We start from the raw sequence: 20,410 nt of genomic DNA, 5'->3' as shown, positions 1-20,410 counted from the left end.
AGTAGGCTTCAACCTGGCAAGTGTAGGTTTTCAAAACTCTTAATTTAAGAATTGCTTGACAAGCTCTCCTAGGCTTAAACATACCTCTTCTACACTGACCAATGCTCCCCTTCCCACATCCCATAGTTAACAATGAAAAAAAAAAACCCAGAAAGATGAGATTATCAAAACATGCATGACTTCCCAATGCATATATCAGATTCTAACTTGTATTAGAGTTTTCTGTGCACATCTTATATCCCAAGACTAGACTGTAAAAATTTGAGGGCAAAATCCATGTTGTTTTTCACTGTATCCATAATGCCTAGCACATAAGTCACTTAATAAAAAAAATTGCTGAAAAATAAAACTAATGACAGGATGGCAGAAATTAATTTGAATTTGGAAAATTCTCTTCTGTGTATTTGAAAATAATATACACATTATACAGTTAATTCTGCATAGAGAGTTCAAAGTATACTCGTACCACTAGAAAGCCTCTGGCTCACTTGCTGGCCACAGTGAAAGTACATTTTTTAAGGACACAGAACGAATATTGAGAAGTTAACTCCCTTCATCCTGGTTATTGTAGGCATTTGTCTAATTGGTTCCTTGAAAGCCCCCTCTATGCCACTTTCAATACTCTCTTTTTTGACTCCTTTAGAAGCTGCTACTACTTCAGGTAGTGGTTGGAATGGGTAACCTCTAAGGTTTATTCCAACTTTAAGATTCTATGATCCTTAAAAGACAGTTTGGAGTACCAGGCCTGGAGTCAGGAGGAGGAGTTTGAAGTCAGCCTAGGACATTTCCTAGTTGTGTCACTCTAGTCAAGTCACTCAAACTCTTCTGCCTTACTTTCCTTACCTGTAAAATGGGGATAATAATAGCACCCACCTCTCAGGATTGTGAGGCCCCTTCCTAGTTGTGTGACCCTAGGTAAGATACCTCTCCCTGTTTGCCTCAGTTTCCTCCCCTGTAAAATGAACTAGAGAAGGAAGTTGCAAACCACTGTGCCAAGAAAACCCCAAATGGAGTGAAGAGGAGTCAAGAGTGATTGAAACAACTGAAGAACAACAACTCAGGATTGTTGTATCAAATAATATAACATTTGTAAAATGCTTTGGAAATCTTACAGTTACATAAATATAATTAGTAGTAGTAGTAGTAGTAAGAGGAGGAGGAAAAGGAGTAGCAGCATTATTATTATTGCTATTATCACCATCCCTTAGGATCTCTAGAGTACCCCTGACATATTCTGGAATTATAAAATTAATTTCAGCAAATTTATTTTTATCTGAGAATTATATATAATTTCAATATGATACAAACTGCAGCAGTCTAATTTTTAAAGTAAAGTTGAAGTCTGAAACTCTATAAATTAAATACTCAATCTTAATTAACAAGCAATTATTAAAATCCTTTTGTTTTAAATGACAAACATTTTTTCTTAATACCATCCTTTTACCATAATTGAAAAAAGAAAAGGATTAAGGAAAGCTATTGATGGCAAAAGCATCTAACAGCAAATATATATAACAGTTAAGTGGTCCCAAAGATTGATGATTTACCATACATGGTCACAGTACAATACCTAATCACTTCTCTACCACCCACAGTTGTCTCAAAATACTGACTATTAAGCCATATGATACCTGCTTTTCAGTGGCTGAAGTGAACTTTCCAGTAAGTGGATTGTTGAGAACTATAGTGTATGTCATAGTCCGTAGTTGATCACCACCAGTTTCAATATTCCACGGGGTAGAAACTACATCTAAATTCAGAAAACATATATAATTAGATTGATTCAGGAATATATATTTATGAAACTTTAAAAGTGAATCAAAATTGTTTTACAATTTAAAAATATTCTAATGGTTGTTACTAACTTCTTATTTGCTTCTAAGCATAGCATTTAATGAAAGTACAATTGTCTGGGACAAAGCAGGAAGTTGTTGTTTACTGACTCACTGACTTTCTTTAAAAACAAGAAAATTTAAACCTTGGAGAACAATTGAGAATTATGGCTAAAGAGTTATAAAATTGAGTATACCTTTTGACCAGCAAACATAGATCTGTTTCCCAAGGTATGTAGGGAAAAAGGAAAAGAAGATATATCTTCTAAAATATTCAAATTAGTTCTCTTTGTGGTAGCAAAGAACTGGAAAATAAAGGGGATGCCTATACTTTGGGGAATGACTGAATAAGTTGTGGTTTATGATTGTGATAGAATACTACTATACTGTAAGAAATTATAAGATTGGTTTTAGAAAAATAGGAGAAGCCTTGCATGAAAGAATGAAATGAAATGAGAAAAAACAAGAAAATGTTATAGAAAGTAGAGATATTGTTCAAAGAGTAACTATGAATGACTTATTCTGGGTAATATGATTATTCAAATTAACTAAGGACTTATGAAGGAAAAATGACATCTACCTCCAGAAAAGAAAATATGTGGAATATTTATTGTATGGTTCCACATATATATCAATATCAAATGTTGACCTTCTCCAACATGGGTTTGGGAAGTAGAGCAGGAGGAGAGAAGGAGACAACTCAAAACTGAAAACATAACCCCCTCCCAAAAAAATTAAACCAATAAAAAAATTAGACACAAAAAGTTTTATTGATGTCTTTTGAGGTTTTTTTTAAATACAACAGACATATGCCAAAATCTTTGTCCTAGCCTTTCCTCTGTCTCCCCCAATACTATCCTCCTATATAATAAATAAAAGCAATTCAGGGAAACCAAATGATACAGAAGTTCCCTGTTACAGTCCAGGACATCATCCTCTTTTAATTACCCCACTTAATAATCTCAATGTTATCCTCAATTCTTCTTACTCAACTCTCACTCAATGCACACATTCCATCTTTTGCCACTCTTCAATATCTCCTATATGCATTCCCTTCAGTCCACTCACATAGCTGCCAGTCTTCTTCAGGGCCTCATCATCACCTTTTTCCTTAACTAATACAATAACTCTCTAACTTGTCTTCCTGCTAAAAGCTGTCCCTTTTCCAATCCATCCTCTGTTCAGATACCAAGCTAATTTTTCTAAAGCATATGCCTATATCACCATCCCCTGCCCAATGAGGTCCAGTAGCACACTACTACTTTCAGGATCAAATATAAACTCTTCTATTTGGCTTGTAAAGTTCTTCATCATCTGGTCCCTTCCTACTTTTCCAGGACTCTTATACTTTACTCCCCTCCACATACTCTAAGGTCCAACTATATTGACCTACTTAGAGCAACTCAAACATTCCATCTACTATATAACTTACCTTTGCACTGACTAGGTGCCTATTAGCTTCCCTTGTTTCTTTCAAAATTCAAATAAAAGAAATATATGTGAACAATACCATGCTCTGTATAAAGTGATCAAGCAAAAACATTTGATGCCTTTAACATCTACTCTGTAAGGTTGGCTACTCCAATAAGTTTATCAACTTCTCTATCTAGTTTAATTAGTTACATCAAAATGGATGAAACCTTGTCTCTAACCTGTTCCTTCATCACAAGTATAAAATGTAATCCTGTCATAGTATTTTCTATGTAGTAATGTTTGATAATTCAACATAAGAGATGATATGAAAATAACTTTTTGGATACTAGAAAAATCTCATAATTTATTAGGTAACTAACATCATGCCAGGAAATATTATGTGCAAAAAAAGTCAAACAAACTTCTGGCAACATGAAAAGTTATAAAAGAATTCTGCTCTCCCACACATCCTAGCAAATATTCGATAAAGGTCTTGAATAGTGCCAAGACAAAAAAAAAAAAAAAGGCAAAGAGAAACATAAGTAATCCAGTCCAGAACTGCACAAAAAGCCAACTGAGGCTGAAAAATGGGTCACACCAGCAAATCCAGGAAGAGCGCCAAAAAATTGGTTGGGTGTCTATAAACAGTGGGTAAAAGTAGCACATGCACCACGGCAGCCAACATAAGTTCACATAAATGAGCAGAAATTACAGTTAGACCAACATTTCATATCTCAAAGAAATACATGACCTACATACAAAAGCTCATATCATAAATATAAGGGCCAGAGAAGGAGAAAGGAGCTTTTATAATCATAGATAGAAGATTCTTGACCAAATAGAGGAAAGGATCACAGGAGATAAAGTAAATAATTTTGATTATAAAAAATTAAAAGTCTTCTGCAAACATAGGTATACATACAAATCAATGAAATAATTACTAGAAAAGCAACACTTAACTAGGAACTTATGTTGAAACAAATTTGATATCTCAATATTCTGATACTCTGGTATCTCTGATATTCAAGATGTACAGAGAATTGATATAAATACATAAAAGCAACAGATAAATGGCCAAAGAACATAAACAGAGAATTGTCAAGAAAAAAAAATTGTGAGTAATCATATGAAAAAAGTTCCAAATTACTAACAAGAGAAATGCCCATCAGAACAACTCTGAAGATGTACCTCACCTCTGATAATTGCCAAGATGAAAAAATTTAAAAATGACAGGTATGGGAGATGGGTGTAAGAAGACAAACACACTAATGGCAGAGCTCTGAAGAGGTTCAACCGTTCTAGGAAGTAACTGAGAATGTTACCAAACTCATTAAAGTGTTTCCCAGCAATACCACTGCTAGATAGAGACCTAGACTATACATACAAGCCTTCAAAGAAAGAACAAACCTACACATGCAAAAATATTTAAATCAGCAATTTTATATTTAATATGTATTGAACTACCTGCCATCTAGGTGAGGGAGTGGGGGGAAGAAATGGAAAATTTGGAACAGAAAGTTTTGCAAGGGTCAAGGTTGAAAAATGTTTTCTAAATAAAAAGCTTTAATAAAAAAAGTATTATTGGGAAGACTAAAATAAAGGTTTCTCTCATAGAAAAAAAAACAGCAGTTTTTCATTGAGGCAAAAGAAATGGAAACAAAATGGGTATTCATGAATTGGAGAATGGTTGAATAAATTATGGTACATAAACATAATGGGCTATTATTGCATTTGATAGATTCAAAAAAATTTCTAGAAGGATCTGTATGACCTAAAGAAGTGTGAAATAAATAGAATCCATTATACAATTTCTTCTACTATACTATAGTGAAGGAAAATAATTTGGAAAGACATAAGAACTCTGATCAATGCAATGACCAATCACAACTCCAGAAGATACCTGATGAATTGTTTTCCACCTTTCAATAGAAAGGTGATGGAGTAAAAGTCCAAAACAATACACACATTTTCAAATTTAGTCAATCTGTGAATTTGTTTTTCATCAATTTACTTATTTATTAAAGATAGGGCTTTAATTTCGGGAGGATGGAAAACAAATTATTATGGGGGAATAGCAAAATAACAGAATCACTATAAGATAATTATAAGTAATGGCAAAAAAAGAAAAAAACATTGTTAATTAAGTATTACAAAAACAGATGAAGAGGGTACTATAACTTAAATTTAATATATTGTTAAGTTAAAAAAGCTGTGGGATAGCAAAGAATTGTGACTTCATGCTTGATATTTTTTTCTGTTCTTTGTATTTGGAAGTGTTCATGATTGCTGATCTCTGGCTCATAATAATAAAAAGAAATTTTAAAAAACCTATCATATCAAAACTATTAATTATTGAAAAAGTGACATAAATGACTATGAGTAACTGCAGAATAAGCATAATAGAATAGATCACAGAATCTCAAAGTGAAAAGAGACCATTTGATCCAACACCTCACCAAAACCCTCTACAACATCCTTGAGAAGCAATCAGAATAATTCTCCTTGAAGACTTCCAAGGAGAGGAAATTCTCTACCCAGTGAGGGAGACTATTCCATTTGGGGATAATTCCAATAGTTTTTCCTTACATCATATTAAAATCTGTCTCTCTGACACTTCTGCCCATTGCTCCTGATTTGCATTCTGATGCCAGGCATAATATACCTTATCCTACTTCTACAGGGCAGCCCTTCAGATATTTAAAGACAATTATGTTATCTTTAGGACAGCCAGGTGGCACAGTGGATAGAACACCAAGCCTGGTGTTGAGAATAATCTTCCTGGGTTCAAATCTGACCTCGAGAAATTTACTTGCTATGTGACCCTAGACAAGCAACTTAACCCTGTTTGCTTTCCTCATTTATAAAATGAACTGCAGAAGGAAATGACGAAAACATTCCAGTACCTCTGCCAAAAAACAAAAACAAAAAAAACCAAAAACCTCCAAATGGAGTTATGAAGAATTGGACATGGTTGAAAAACAAATGAACCACAAAAACAATCTATTAAGTTACTCGCATCTCTCTCCTATTTATAAACATAACAATGTTCAATGCCAATCCATGAGGCCAGTTATCTTATAGAAAAAGGAAATAGCATGATAAATTCATGCTGGCTTTCAGAACTCATTATTTCCCCTAAAAATATTCAATAAACATTTTTTTTGATAATTTAAAATCCCACTATCTTTCCACTTTAGAAAATAAACATTTGACTTTTCACTTCCTGTGGCATACCTCCCACATGGACAATGACAGCAATCAACATCTGCCACGTCATTTAAGGCTATGGGATGTAGATTATTCCTCTCCAGTGATTTATACTCACTGAGAGCAAAGAGATATTCTCCTACTATCTCTTTATTGATCTTGGCTCTTAACTCCCTGTTACACATTCATGTCCTATCATTTCAAGTTAAAATATATATATATATATATATATATATATATATATATATATATATATATATATATATATATATATATTCTTGGGAGCTAAAATGGAGACAAAATTAGAGCTGGATAATTCACTATTTCCATCATCTTCTGATAACATCTTTTCTTCCATCATGATCAAGATCTCTTCATGATTATCTCTTTGGTTTTCCTTTTGCCCCTAAGTTTTAAAAAAATAAGCCTTTTTTTTTTTTGTTCTCCTTAATTTGGCATTCTTCACCAACCTCAACTCATTCTAGGCTACTTCTGATACCATTAATGTAGAACCATATTATTATTTTGTATAAACTACCTCTGTATTTTCAGTACATCTTAAAAACCAAGTGTAGAGTCACTTAATCCTAACTGCCACAAAAAATAAAATAAATCAACTGATGAATAAATTCCCTATGTAGTCCCATTTGTCTTATCAGATAACTCATCTTCTTCTTCCTGATCAGAAACATTCTCATCCTCACCAAAATTTAATTCTTGAGAATATCCCATCTCCACCTTCATCTATTTATTTCTTCAAAGTATTGGTCCATTGGATCTTACCCAGTTTTTTCCTAAACCCTCTGAAATATACTTTCTAGGGTATATATTAGACAATATGAAGTTTTCTTCTCTTTTACTATCAAGTGGTAATGTACTATCAATTAGCACTGTCTTAGAAAAAAAGAATATATATATATATATGTATATGTATACATACACACATTCATATATATATTCTTAGAAAAGTTTTCCAGTTGAGAATGAGTAATAATAAAACTATGGGGGGGGGGGAAGAATCAGAAAATTAAAAAAAAAATTTCATTTTAATTTAGCTCTATAATACCTTCAGTACAGGGAATTCCTGTTGTATAAACTCCATCTGTCTGCTAGGACACTGAGAGATTAAATATTGAAGCAAAAGGAGAAAATATAGTATGATGGAAAGGAAAATGCAGGGAAAATTAGGACAGTCAGGTTCTAGTTTCAGCTCTGCTTCTAACTCACTGGGTAACCACTGGCAAGTAATTTAACCTCATAAGCCCTCATTTCCTTATATATGAAATCAGAATATTGGTATTTTCATTACTTACCTTACAGAGTTTTTGCAAGGAAAGCAGTTTGTAAACTATAAGCTACACATAAATATGAACTCCATTGTTACTACCTCTAAGGAGTCTTTCAAACTGAATGCTGTTTAATTTTATTATTTTAAAGGAAAAAAAAAAACCTATATATCTTCAATTATTCCATGATTAAGCTAGAAGAATACAATAATGGGCAAAATATGTATGAATTTACTGTATTTTTTTAAAATCCAAAACCTTTTCTAAGATATGTACAAAATTTAATTAGTAGCAGTGAAATGGAAACTTCTTGGCTAAGTTCTGTGCTGAATGATGAAACGAGAAAAGCACACTGACTTTCTCTTCCTAGAAATAAGTAGAGCAGATCAATTGAATATTACCTTTAAAGGCATTACAATTGCTTTTTGTGAAACTCATAAATGATGGAAGAAGAGCTACTATCTCATTAAATGAAATAGAATGGCATCTTCACCAAAGGCCCCTGATTTTAGACAAACCATTTGGCTTCGTTATATTCCATTTTTTCCACTTACTGAACAAGGAAGATTCTATACTACCTATTAGTCATAAGTTTACCAAGTGCTTTTAAAATTACAATATCTGTTCAGTATCATAGTTCATGGCCTTACAATGCTGCCACTTGAGACTTTTAACAATACAGGAAACTATTACATATATTCAAAGAGATCCTTAAAAGTAAATTATATGTTACAGTAAACTTTCTAAATGGGATCCTTTTGAACTTTATGGGTTAAATCATCATCAAAGCAGTTGTTTTACTCTGAAGGAGGAATTAATAAGTGGAATATGACTGATCAATAAGTCTATTTGTGAATTTAATGGAAACTATTAAATAATAATTTAGCTGTTATCTAATCCTCAAGATCAAAGTAAGTCCAACTGTGTTTCCCTTTGAATGCATCAATTGCTTTCATACTAGTATGATTCTAGTTCATTTCACTAAACTTGACAATGAAATTCCCTGAAACTTACTATTAGGTAAGGATAAATGAACAAACCTATTATATTCCTGGAATTGGTGAATCTCTGCATGAAGCGTGAACTGGTGAAAAGCAATTCAAACATTCTATCAGCACTGATATGAAAAACACAATTTATAAAAAGTCTTCCATTAAGGTCTCTCTCAGGAATATTTTCTTCAACTGTGGGGGGGAAAAAACAAAAGAAAAAGAATAAAGAAAAGCAAATTCAAGTTTTGCACAATAAAAGTCTAATAGATATTTAGATGGGTTAAATATTTAAAATCTAGTACAATGATCAGTATATATCAGTATACCAGAAAAATCCTGGATTGCTAAACCAAGCAAATTCCATGTTTTCAATCAATTAAAGCCAATAGTTATGGGAATATTAAACGTGGTCAATACTAAACTCCCAAAAATACATCACTCAAAAAGGCCATTAGATGAATTTTCCAGGGTATCTCATCACTGCAGTTGACAGCTTTTGATGGAGACTACAGGAAATATACTTCTCTTATATTGTTTTATAATTATTTTCCTCTGGGAAATAATTCCAAAATTATTCTTATCTCCCAGTATATAAAGGGTCTCAGCTAAACACTCAGAATAACCATATATTGAATGTTCATCAATTCTCTCTCTTAAACATTTGTTCACACTATTTTCCAGGGCTAGAATGCTTTTCTGGGTGTTTCTGATTATTTAATTATTCTTCCTCTCTCTTCTCTAGGCCCATTCTACTTTTCCAAAAGACCTTCTTTTAAATCTAAGAACATAATGGGTGCTCATTAAATATTAATATGGATCCCAAGATACTATATTTAAAGCTCATGCTACAAAGAACCTGGTATCTAAAATTTAGCGACTCCTGTACAACTTGGTGACTTTACCCTAACAAAGGAGAAGGATGATCAGAACATTCAACTAGCATTCAAGAATTGTAAAGAGAGAGCAAAAGACCTAAAAGTTAAATATTATACAAAACACTATTATCTCTCCCAAACATTTGCTTTTTGTTAATTATAAAACAGATAACAAAACTTAATTTTTATTACATGAAAGTTTCACAGCACTTCTGAGAGAAAGGAGATTAGGAGAGTGAAAGGAGAAGGTAACAAGTGGGGAAATTCAGAAAACATTAACTTTGAAGACATAATCACAAAGTTGTACCTCTGGCAGATATTTCGGTCATTCGAATCCATTCCAATCTAGACACATTTATTATGCTCTTACCATGTTTAAGACATGGCTCTGGGGAATCAAAGATAAAAACCAAAGATCCTAGAAAGCTTTAAGTAATTTACTATATGTTAATTGTACATACAATATGTACAATGATAACTAAACACAAACTGTTTATAAAGTAATATCTTTTTAAAAAGATTTAATTTTTACTGATAGCTTTTGTGTTTACATTACTTAGGTTTTCAAATGTATGCCTTCCCCCCCAACTTGTGAGCTCTCCCCTGTAATAATAAACAAACAAACAAATAAAGAAGGGAGGGGAAAGGAGAGAAGAATGTAATTCAACAAAGCTAACACATCGGTATAATCTGACAATGATGTAAGGTACTAAACCTATGCTGAGTGATGTTTCTCCGGTAAAGGACAGGCAGGTGCCATTCTCTCATCTCTGCTTCCTGAGATAAGCACAATTACACAGCATTCAGGACAGTTTTTTGTAGTTTCTTCCATTCACAATGTTGTAATTATTATTTATGCTATTTTCCTGGTTCTACTTACTTCAGTAAGTCAGATAATAAAGTACTGCTCTAAGAAGTAGAGATTTAAAGAAAGGTAAAAAGCAGGTTTTGCTCTCAAGTTGCTCACAATCTAATGGTGAAGACAACATACAAAAAAAAAAAAAAACAAGAAAAACATCAGGATAAATTGGATATAATCAAAAGATGGAAGACAATGGCATTAAGTGAAATCAGAAAGAAAATCCTATTGGAATTTTCACTAGGCCTTGAAGGAAGACAGAGAAGACAGAAGATGCAGATAAAAAGGGAAAGAATTTCAGGATGTCTTCTCATTCTTTCTAAGCATTTCTTATGGCAATTATACTACAATTTAATGAAATATATAAGTATAATAATTTACCCATTATACAACTGAAGAAACTGAGGCTGACTTGCTCAAGATCCAGTAGCTACTAAAGGTCTGAGGCCAGATTTGAACCTAGGCTGTATTCTCAATAATCTATTCTCTATACTTGCCTCTATCTTATAAATTGTTTACCTGTTTTTCAACTAATGGGCAACCACCATGTTTACAATTCTTTACTATCATAAAAAAATACTTTTATATTTTTTGTACATATATACCCATGCCCTTTCATTTTTTTTTTTTTTTTACTTTGGGGAGAGAATAATGGTATTGCTACATGAAAGAGCAATTTGGTGACTTTTTAGGTATAGTTTCAAATTACTTTATAAAATACATGCTTAATAGTGGTATTTCTGCATATTAGGCATTTTTAAAATGGATATTCTATAGGATTCTCAAACTGAAAATATCCCACACAGAATTCATTATCTTCTTCCTCAGCAACCCTGTTCTTTTCCAGATTTCTCTATTTCTGTCCTTCTAGTCACCACGTTTGCAAACTTTGTGTTATTTAAACTTGATTTCTAACTTTTCCCCAGCACATATCCAAAATACTTGCCAAATTTTGTTGATTCTTTATCCATGACTGTCTATTCATATAGAATATATATATCCAGTTCATGCCCCATCACCTCTTGCCCAGATTATTGCAATAGCTTTTGAACTGTTCTCCTTAACTTTTCCACTTCACTATCCATGCAGCTGACACATTGATTTTTCTAAAGTTAGGTCATTATTAATACTAGTCTAGAGTTGTGGTACCATTGGGAATGCCAAGCCAGAACAAAGAAAACATTAGACTAATGATGTATAGTACACATCCTCAAGGGGCCAGTTCTACCAGCTTTCATATAAAGTCAAAGATAGAAGAAGGAAAGGTAGGTTTTTGGACCTGATAGAACATCAAATCTGCAAATCTAAGTGCTTGACACATGGTATAAACTTAATAAATGTTTGCTGATTGATTGTCTTCTAGATGCAGGTGATAAAAGTAGATCTTTGAAAATAGAGAAAAATATTACTTCCTAATTTCCGAGTTTTAAAAGTAAAGATTATTTGATGTTGTCTTCATTTACATTAAGAATTAAGTGGAAAATGAGTAATCTACATTTGTATACTTTTTGGCAAAGAAATTAGGTAAAGCCACTCTTGACACCAAAATTGATACAAGCAAGGTATCATTGATAATAACTAGTTCACTATCTGCTAATCAAATTCTTTCTTCAGCATGAATATTCCATATCAACTTTCTGTTCCCAGGTTGGCATTCCCGATTGTACCGCTACACTACACTAGTTTTATCAATGACATAACTTTAGAAAAATCAGTCTGGCAATAAGCAAGTCACTTAATTTCTCAGTACTTGCTAACTATGTGGCTGGAAAAAAAAACTATTATAAATGAATGTCATAGAATATCACTGTGAAGTAAAAAAAAATGTGAAAAACAGAAAAATTTGTATGAGCTGATGCAAAGCTAAATAAGTAAAGCAAAAGAATATACAAAATGACTATCATCAATATAGAGAAATGATTATAAATGGATACTAAATTCTGAGTAAAATAAAAAAAAACACCTCTCTCCTTAAGGCATAAAGGCAGAAGACTACTGGGACAGAATGTTGTGTGCACTGAGATGCACTCCCTATATCAGATTATTTTTTTTTGCTTAATTGTTCCTTGTGATAAAGGAGATTTCAATCTGGATATGAAATACATGATTTCCCCTCTGGGATATAAAGACAAAAAGTATCCAATTTTTTTTTTTTTTAAACAGAACTACATAGGCAAGTGGATAAGGAGCCTCTTATCCCACCCAAAAGAACACAAAGATCAAGTGTCTGTGAATTCTTCTAAGGATGTTCATCAGGGATCAAATTGAATTCATCAAAGGTGAAATTATAAAGGATATCACTGGCATTAGTGTCAGGACTGAGGCTACTAATTCTTTAAAAGTTAAGAAATATCCAGTTTGATAATAATAACAACAGCAACTTTTATACAGTGCTTTAAGGTTTGTAAAACACCTAATATACATTATTTCATTTGATCCTAACAATAACATTATGTAAATGCTTTTATTTTCTTCATTTTACAAATGAGAAAAATTCATGCTGAATTATATTAAATGACTTCCCAAGGAGTCATAAAGTTAGCAAATGTCTGAGGAAGGATTTGAACTTAAGTCTTCCTGACTCTAAATTCAGCAAATCAAGTAAACAGTGGTAAGAGTACTTCAGGGTCCTTCCTGATGCTCTCCTCCCATTATTCACCACTCCTTTGCTCTTTTTTAAGAACTGCAAATAGCTGTTCATCACAACCGCTTAGTGCAGTTGTTCTTGAAGTACTTAGCAAAAGTTCTGATTTTAAATCTCTCTGACAGAATTTTGCAGCATATGAAAAAAATTGGTTTGTGTTCAGAAATATAAAAATAAAAAACTAAGAAATGAACTAACATATGAAAGCATAGAGAATCCTTGTCTCAATCTGGGAAAATCTAGTTTTAATCTGGGAAAAACTTCAGCTTTTTGAAGTTTATGAAAATGATGGGAAAAAAAAAAACCAAAGCATCAGATGAAGCTGAAATAGAAGACAATGGGAACTAAAAAAATAAGGTTAATAGAAAGTTTTATAAAGCTACAAGTTCTTTTCAAAGAATTTGGCTTTCTTCAGTTCCTTTTCTGTAAGTAAATACTATCTGTAATGCTTCTTTTTAAAGAATACTGTGTCTTATGATAGATGAAGAACACTAAGTGTAGAAAACATAAGTAACTATCTGTTATAAAAGATTTTTTTCTCAAGTTTTCTGGTCTCATCAACTGGCAAAAATTAAAAGATTATAAAATTCCTTAAAGTTTACCAGTTTAGCTCCATTTATAAGAGTTGAACATTTAAATATAAATTCAATTAATAAATTTCCAATTAGTATTTGAATAAACTATCTTAAATTATATATGAAAAACTAGTAATTTTATGAGCAAATTAACTTATTAAAGCATATTTATTTGCCTAAACCAAAATTAATTTTAATCAATCTATAAAGGACACATGAAAAATCTAGTACAGCATAAATTTTTTTTTTTTTTTTTTTTTTTTGAGGCTGGGATTAAGTGACTTGCTCAGGGTCACACAGCTACATAGTGTTAAGTGTCTGAGACCAGATTTGAACTTGGTTCCTCCTGAAATCAAGGCTGGTCTCTATCCACTGCACCACCTAGCTGGCCCCAGTACAGCATAATTTTAATTTTCCCTAAAATGTCCCATTTTCTGGGTAAATTATTTTCTCTCATGGGTTCTAAATTTCTAAATATTGGATCTTTTCTAATCATCCTTACCAGCTGCCTTTTAAAGGGCTAGTGCTTCATTATTATGAAAATAAGCTCTACTAAATAAACTATTTTTAGCTAGACATTCATCTGCCTTATCTCCTTAAAGATACTTCACTGGAGCATGCAGTTATCATTGTAATTCTAGTCTGATAGAAGATGTAGAGAAGAAACATTTCTTTTCAGACTGGAATGAAATTGATTTTGGGGAGAAGATAGTCGAATTTTCCAAAATGATTTAGAAAGCATTGGACTTACTTTCACTTATTTTGAGGACTTAGAAATCAGAATCCTAAAGGTAAAACAAAGATTCTCTGTTCATAAAGGATAAACAAAAGTAAGCTGTAAAAACAGATTCATTTTTCTCATATAATTATTTCTAATACTTTAAGTATGAAATATGTTCTTTTCTATATTTAATTATAAGATAAGACTATATCAAGACTGATTTGTAGAGAAGTATCTGTGGGACTTTGTAAATAAGAAGGGAAGCAAATGTCTTTGCTGTGTAAGTTTAAAGGAAGTCAACAGGGCTATGAAAGATTTCTACATTGGACTACTCATTAAAAATTTCATGGTATTACTGCCTTAAAATCTCCCATCCAAATATTATCATAATTACTGTTGTAATATATTAAGCCAACAAATAGAAAAAATAGAAATTCACATATCTGGATAGTCATCTATTTCACTTTTCTTCTAAAGAATGAACAGATAAGACCTGAAAGTATTAGTGGTAAAAGTAGAGCCAGGAAACTTTCTTATGGAAATGAAGCCCATATTTTAGCTCCCTGTCAAATATGTCTTCAGACATATAGGCCTCATTCTCTACCTTCCTAATTCTAAATTGGTGACCAAGTGACTTTTACTTCTATCCCCAATTTTGCTGCTAATTTAATATTTAATTTCCTCTCCTGATTTTAATTTTTGCTTTTACATGACTTTGGACAACATTCCTAAAGCCAGTTTGTCAAGTCTCACACCCTAAGCTTTGCCTCTTATGGCAGATATTCCCCAGCAACATCTCATAATACAGAGGAGGGAAAAGCAGACAATTCTGGCAATCAATTGCCCTTGAGAGGGGAACAAAGCCAGGGCCAGCAGAGAAGACATATTATGTTCTTTAAAATTGGGCCAACTCTTTTCTTGCACATTTGGGCTGATAAAAGACTTGCCAACTCCCTGATCTACCAGATTTACAGATTTTCCACAGATGCTCTCAACTCCAGGAAAAGGTCATTTTTTTCCCCCTTAATTGATCAGATAATACAAGGCAGGAGATGCTACCCCTAGCCTGCTAGAGATTGACCACTTGACTCAAGTTGCTCTGTAGATCACCAATGCTGTTAGAACAGGCAATACAATAGTACACAAAATACAAAACACCTAATAGTTTATTAACAATTTATTAACAACTGGAATCTCTATCACTTTCAGGGAAAAAAAAAAAAAAAGATGGCCCATAACAAGATTCTTCTTCCAAGTGTTTTGCTGATAAGGGGAAGATGGGGGGTTTGCTCACAGGTAATACCCAGGTCGATTTTTCAGAGTCTCTCCCACTAAAACTAAAGCAGTGGATAAGAGTGGGAGGAAACTCATGGAGAAAAAAACAACTTTCCCCCCTTCCCCCCCAGCCTTATTCCCTTAGTTCTATCTCTATTACACAATGGTTTGTTAAAAGTATGGGCATTTAGAGGCAGCTAGATGGCACAGTGAATTGAGCACCAATCCTGAAGTCAGGAGGACTTTAATTTAAATACAGCCTCAGACACTTAAGACTTCTAAGCTGTGTGACCCTAGGCAAGTAACTTAACTCCATTTGCCTCAGGGGAAAAAATTAGGTTAAAAAATCCTTAGATCAATGACATGACTACCCACTTTACTTCATCTATACACATCTTATCCAAGTCTCCTATTAATTGACACATTTGGCCTACATGTTTCACTTCATCATAAGTATAACATCTTCTAACAATGGAATGGAATAATCAACTCAGGATCTAGAATTGAATGAGAATTCATCTTGTCCACTCTTCTCATTTTACAGATTAAAAAAGTAGTGCTTTTTTTATTATGTCATGCTGATGGTCAGAAATATTTTATTTCTTGCTAGTTATAAAGAAAAGTTCTATGAAATAAGTGATCCTAGGAAGCAAGAAAAAGTAATCAATGGTGGCTATTCACAAACCCATCTGACTACTGCTCTTTCTCAAATTCTGGGTCTGTGCCAAACTGGTAATAATTTTCTATTTCCCAATATGTCATACTACTATCTACTTGGACACAAGTCTGAATCATGAGACCACTTCTTAATAATCAATTACTCTTGCAAAGATAAAGCCTGGGAAACAAAGCCAAAAAAATACTTTGTTGTCACTTGCCTATTTGGCCACTGGGTGCCATAATAGATCTACTTGGAGTCATAAATTTAGTTTTGGCTTGTACTGGAATAACTAATTCATACCCTCCTCTATATTGACTTATAAATTAAAGTGCTACCTATGAGGATTCTAACTGTTGATGCAACATGACCCTTTTTTTTTTTTTTAACATTCTTATCTATAAACCAATTTAATCATTTACTTTTTGTAGAATAATTCAGTATCATTTTTCTTCAAAAATTTTATGACTGATCTCCACAAAGTGTGACATTTTTACTTCTATTCTGTTGCATGAACTTGGTTTTTATTAAAATGAAGGAATGAAGGATGGTTTCAGATCTACACAATTAATTAATCTTGAATATTCTAATTAAGTAAAGGGAATCTTTTAAAAATGAATTCATTTTGGAAGAATTAATATACAATACAATGTGTGTGATCCTGAAACTATGTTGAAGAACATCTTTATTTTAAAGACAGTTTGGGACCTAAAAGTGCCTCAGGGCTAAGAGTTTGAACCTAGCATCATAATCATAGTTTTAGAATTGTAGGAAATTTAAAACTCATGAAAAGTCCAACCCCCTCCCTTACTTTGGAAATGAAAAGCCAAGGACTAGCAAGATGATAGATGCCTTTTCAGGAAGTATCTGACATAGGACTGGAACTTGATTCCAAGTTCAGGATTTTATTACTTTTCTTTATAGGAAAAGACATCAGAAACAGAGCTGAATCTGTGTTGATACTTTAAAAAAAACAAACAAACAAACAAGAAAACAACTTACTATTTGCAAATCCCTTATCTTGTTGATGTTTTAAGAATCAGAGACAGGATAAGTCTGCAGGAATAGAGTGTCTCCTTTTCTAAACCATGACATCTAGACATAGTTTCCATCCCCTAGTCTTTGCATCCTTACACAAAAGGATATGCTAGGACACTTGTAATTTTACCAATAGGGGGAACTACTATTCGAGGAAAGTCCTTCTATCAAGGAATGTCAACACTTTCTCTACACATTAATCTTATTACTGTGGACTAGAATGATCCCTAAGCAGCAGCATGACATAGAGGATAGACAATAGGCCTTCAAGCCAGGAAGACCTGGGCTCAAGTATGTGTAAAGTAGGTATTTAATCCATATTTCCTTAATTGCTTTGCCCAGAGAACACATTTAATAAATATTTGTTTATTTGCTCACCTACTGATTGTTCCCAAGACTATTCTAAAGCTTTAAATTGGGAAAGTTGAGGGAGGTTTTGAAATTCATGAGTACATAATTCTTCCACTATCCTTACAATCTATCAAGGTACTAGAAAAATAACCTAAGGATAGCTTTTCCATTCTTACAATCCTAATTTGAAGTATATACTTCTGTTTCCCTTGGTATATTTAAAAAGGAAGAAATCGTGAAAATGAAAAGGAGTAAGAATCAAAAGGGCAGTGAACTCTCATTAAATTTCTCATTATTTTATGCTCTCATTTTCCTTGATGGCTGCTTTTTTATGGGCCTAACTTTAAACTTTCTATTCTTTCAATCTGTAGATAAGCTCAGGAAAGATAAATATTCAAAGATGTGGATGAAATTTTATTTAAATTCAAAATATTTTTTACCTTCATCAACAGAATCTGAAGTACTGCTTTTATCTAGAGAAAGGTATTCATTCTTGTTCAGGTCCAGGGCTTTGGGTGGAGACCTATTTAGTTTTCTTTCTGAAATCAGTAAAGGGTTCTTTTTGTCCTGTATTGGACTTTGAGAATCTTCTTTACGTAATCCCTAAAAGGAAGAGTGAACAACTAAATGTTAAAAACAAAAACATATAAGAAATAATTTTTCCATATTAAAATTGCTTTTTTAAATAACAGCTTTTTATTTTCAAAATTCATGCAAAGATAGTTTTCAACATTCATCCTTGTAAAACTTTGTGTTCCAAATTTTTCTCCCTCCCTTCCCCCACTCTCTTCCTCTAAAAAGCAAGTAATCCAATCACATTAAAATCTCTTAACAGAGTTCTAGACATAGTAATTTGTTATTTGGGGATGGGGGAAGATTTTAATAGTTTATGTAAAGTATGATGATCACTTTCTGATTTGACTGAATATCAGTGCATAAAAAATGATATAAACTAATATGTAAGGTATATGATTGCTTACTCTCCTTTGAGACAACAAATGGAACCAAAAACAATCTTATCTGAAGGATGAGCCTACTTCTTTTAAAGTGTTATTCATGAAAAAAAGTACAGAATCACTGATGTTGAATTCTCTGAGTAAAGGGTACTGAATTGCCAGTTGAAAAAAACTGTTTCTAACTCCTAATTCTTCCATAAATGTTACCTTGAACAAGGCATTAAACCTTTGGGCACCTTAGTTTCCTCATCTATAAAATGAGAATACGGGAAGAAATAACCTCTAACATCCCTTCTAGCTCTTGATTTACACTCCTAAGCTGTTCATATTAGAATGAAATGGTTTCTAATGCTTGTTGACAACATGTGTGCAATGGAGAAGGAACTAAAACAGTGTCTGTGGTTTCACTGGTGGAAAAGAACTGTAAAATAGCCAAAGCAGGAAGAAGTTCAGGATCTATTGACCAAGGGGTAGAATCAGCAGGTAACAATAGCCTTCTAATCTCAAGCCCAGCTCTCTATCAATAATATCATGTTACCAGAGGCAGAAACAGGACATTTTTACTGAGTTTCAATATATTTGATTACTTGTTAAGTAAGTACCTAAGCTCTTAATAAGTACTGCACCAAGTAATAGTCTTAAGAATGAGACAATAGAGATTTGTTGGAATATTCCTGTTATTTGCAATATATTAGTAGTTTTCTGGTTGTCTAGCAAATAATAATTACTGCTAACAATTTGCTGGGGATGTTTTAGAAGAAATTCTTGTCCTAATATCAATCAATCAGTAAACATTTATTAAACACTATGCTCCAGGAACAGTGCTAAGTGCTGTTATGGATTGGGCTAGATAAACTCTTAGGTCCTTTCTAGCTTGTAGATTCTGGGATCATAATTTTGTCACAATAGGGGATTAACAGTGTAAGAATGCTCTCCAACAACACAGATTATAACACTAGGATAGTAAGATCATGATTTATATTACTAGCAATAATTAAAATTTACATAATACTTTAAGCCTTACAAAACACTCTACATTTTTATTTGATTTTGAAGACCCTCTAAAGTCATTCAATCCAAAGTCCTCATTTTACAATTGAAGAAACTAAGGTACATAAAGGTAAAGTGACTTGCCCAAGATCACACAGGCAGAAAATGGCCAAGAAGGATTCTAATTCTTGCCCTATGACACCAAACTCAACTCTCTTCACTGTACTATTCTACCTCTAGCTGAGTAAATAAGTCCTGGGCAGTTAAGTGACTTGCTCAGGAGGTCACCCAGTTAATAAGGGTCAGAAGCAGGTTCTAAATACAGGTCTCAATTCGTGCCCAGAACTCTATCCACTACACTACACTTTTTATTAAGAAATGAAGAATAATAATGATAAAATATAACAAAAAAATTTTCCTAAGAACTTATGATCTTAACACAAACTGGCTTATGAATCTTCATAAATGATATCCATAAATCACCCCCACATTACAAATAATATTAAATAATTTTATACATGTCTGTGAGGCCTTTTATACTACTTTTAAAAAATTAATTGATGAGATGTTCTTGATAAAATTTTGCAGTCCACTTATAGCTATTATAAACTTTATTCTCTCTTTTTTATGTTAGATGAATGTGAGCTGTTATTTTTTTTATTAATTTTATAATTATGACATTTTTGACAGTACATATGCATATTTGATTACTTGTTAAGTAAGTACCTAAGCTCTTAA

At 32.7% G+C, this 20,410-nt stretch overlaps 1 protein-coding gene across 4 annotated transcripts in view; it reads right to left on the bottom strand.

The window, feature by feature from the left end:
* GRAMD1C (GRAM domain containing 1C) overlaps window positions 1-20,410 on the bottom strand; it is a 133,787-nt gene that overhangs the window by 12,026 nt on the left and 101,351 nt on the right. For 3 of the 4 annotated variants that reach the window (XM_074301225.1, XM_074301227.1, XM_074301228.1), the window contains 3 exons: window positions 18,167-18,329; window positions 8,779-8,922; window positions 1,632-1,750 (listed from right to left, as the gene is read on the bottom strand). In XM_074301225.1, the coding sequence (XP_074157326.1) occupies window positions 1,632-1,750; window positions 8,779-8,922; window positions 18,167-18,329 (426 nt within the window). The remainder of the gene's footprint in view (window positions 1-1,631; window positions 1,751-8,778; window positions 8,923-18,166; window positions 18,330-20,410) is intronic. The other variant, XM_074301226.1, reaches the window with a different exon arrangement.

Source organism: Sminthopsis crassicaudata, chromosome 3, assembly GCF_048593235.1.
Source record: "Sminthopsis crassicaudata isolate SCR6 chromosome 3, ASM4859323v1, whole genome shotgun sequence".
In the NCBI taxonomy this organism is placed as follows: domain Eukaryota; kingdom Metazoa; phylum Chordata; class Mammalia; order Dasyuromorphia; family Dasyuridae; genus Sminthopsis; species Sminthopsis crassicaudata.
The sequence above is the reverse complement of the archived record's forward strand: the minus strand, read 5'-3'. Positions and strand labels throughout refer to the sequence as shown.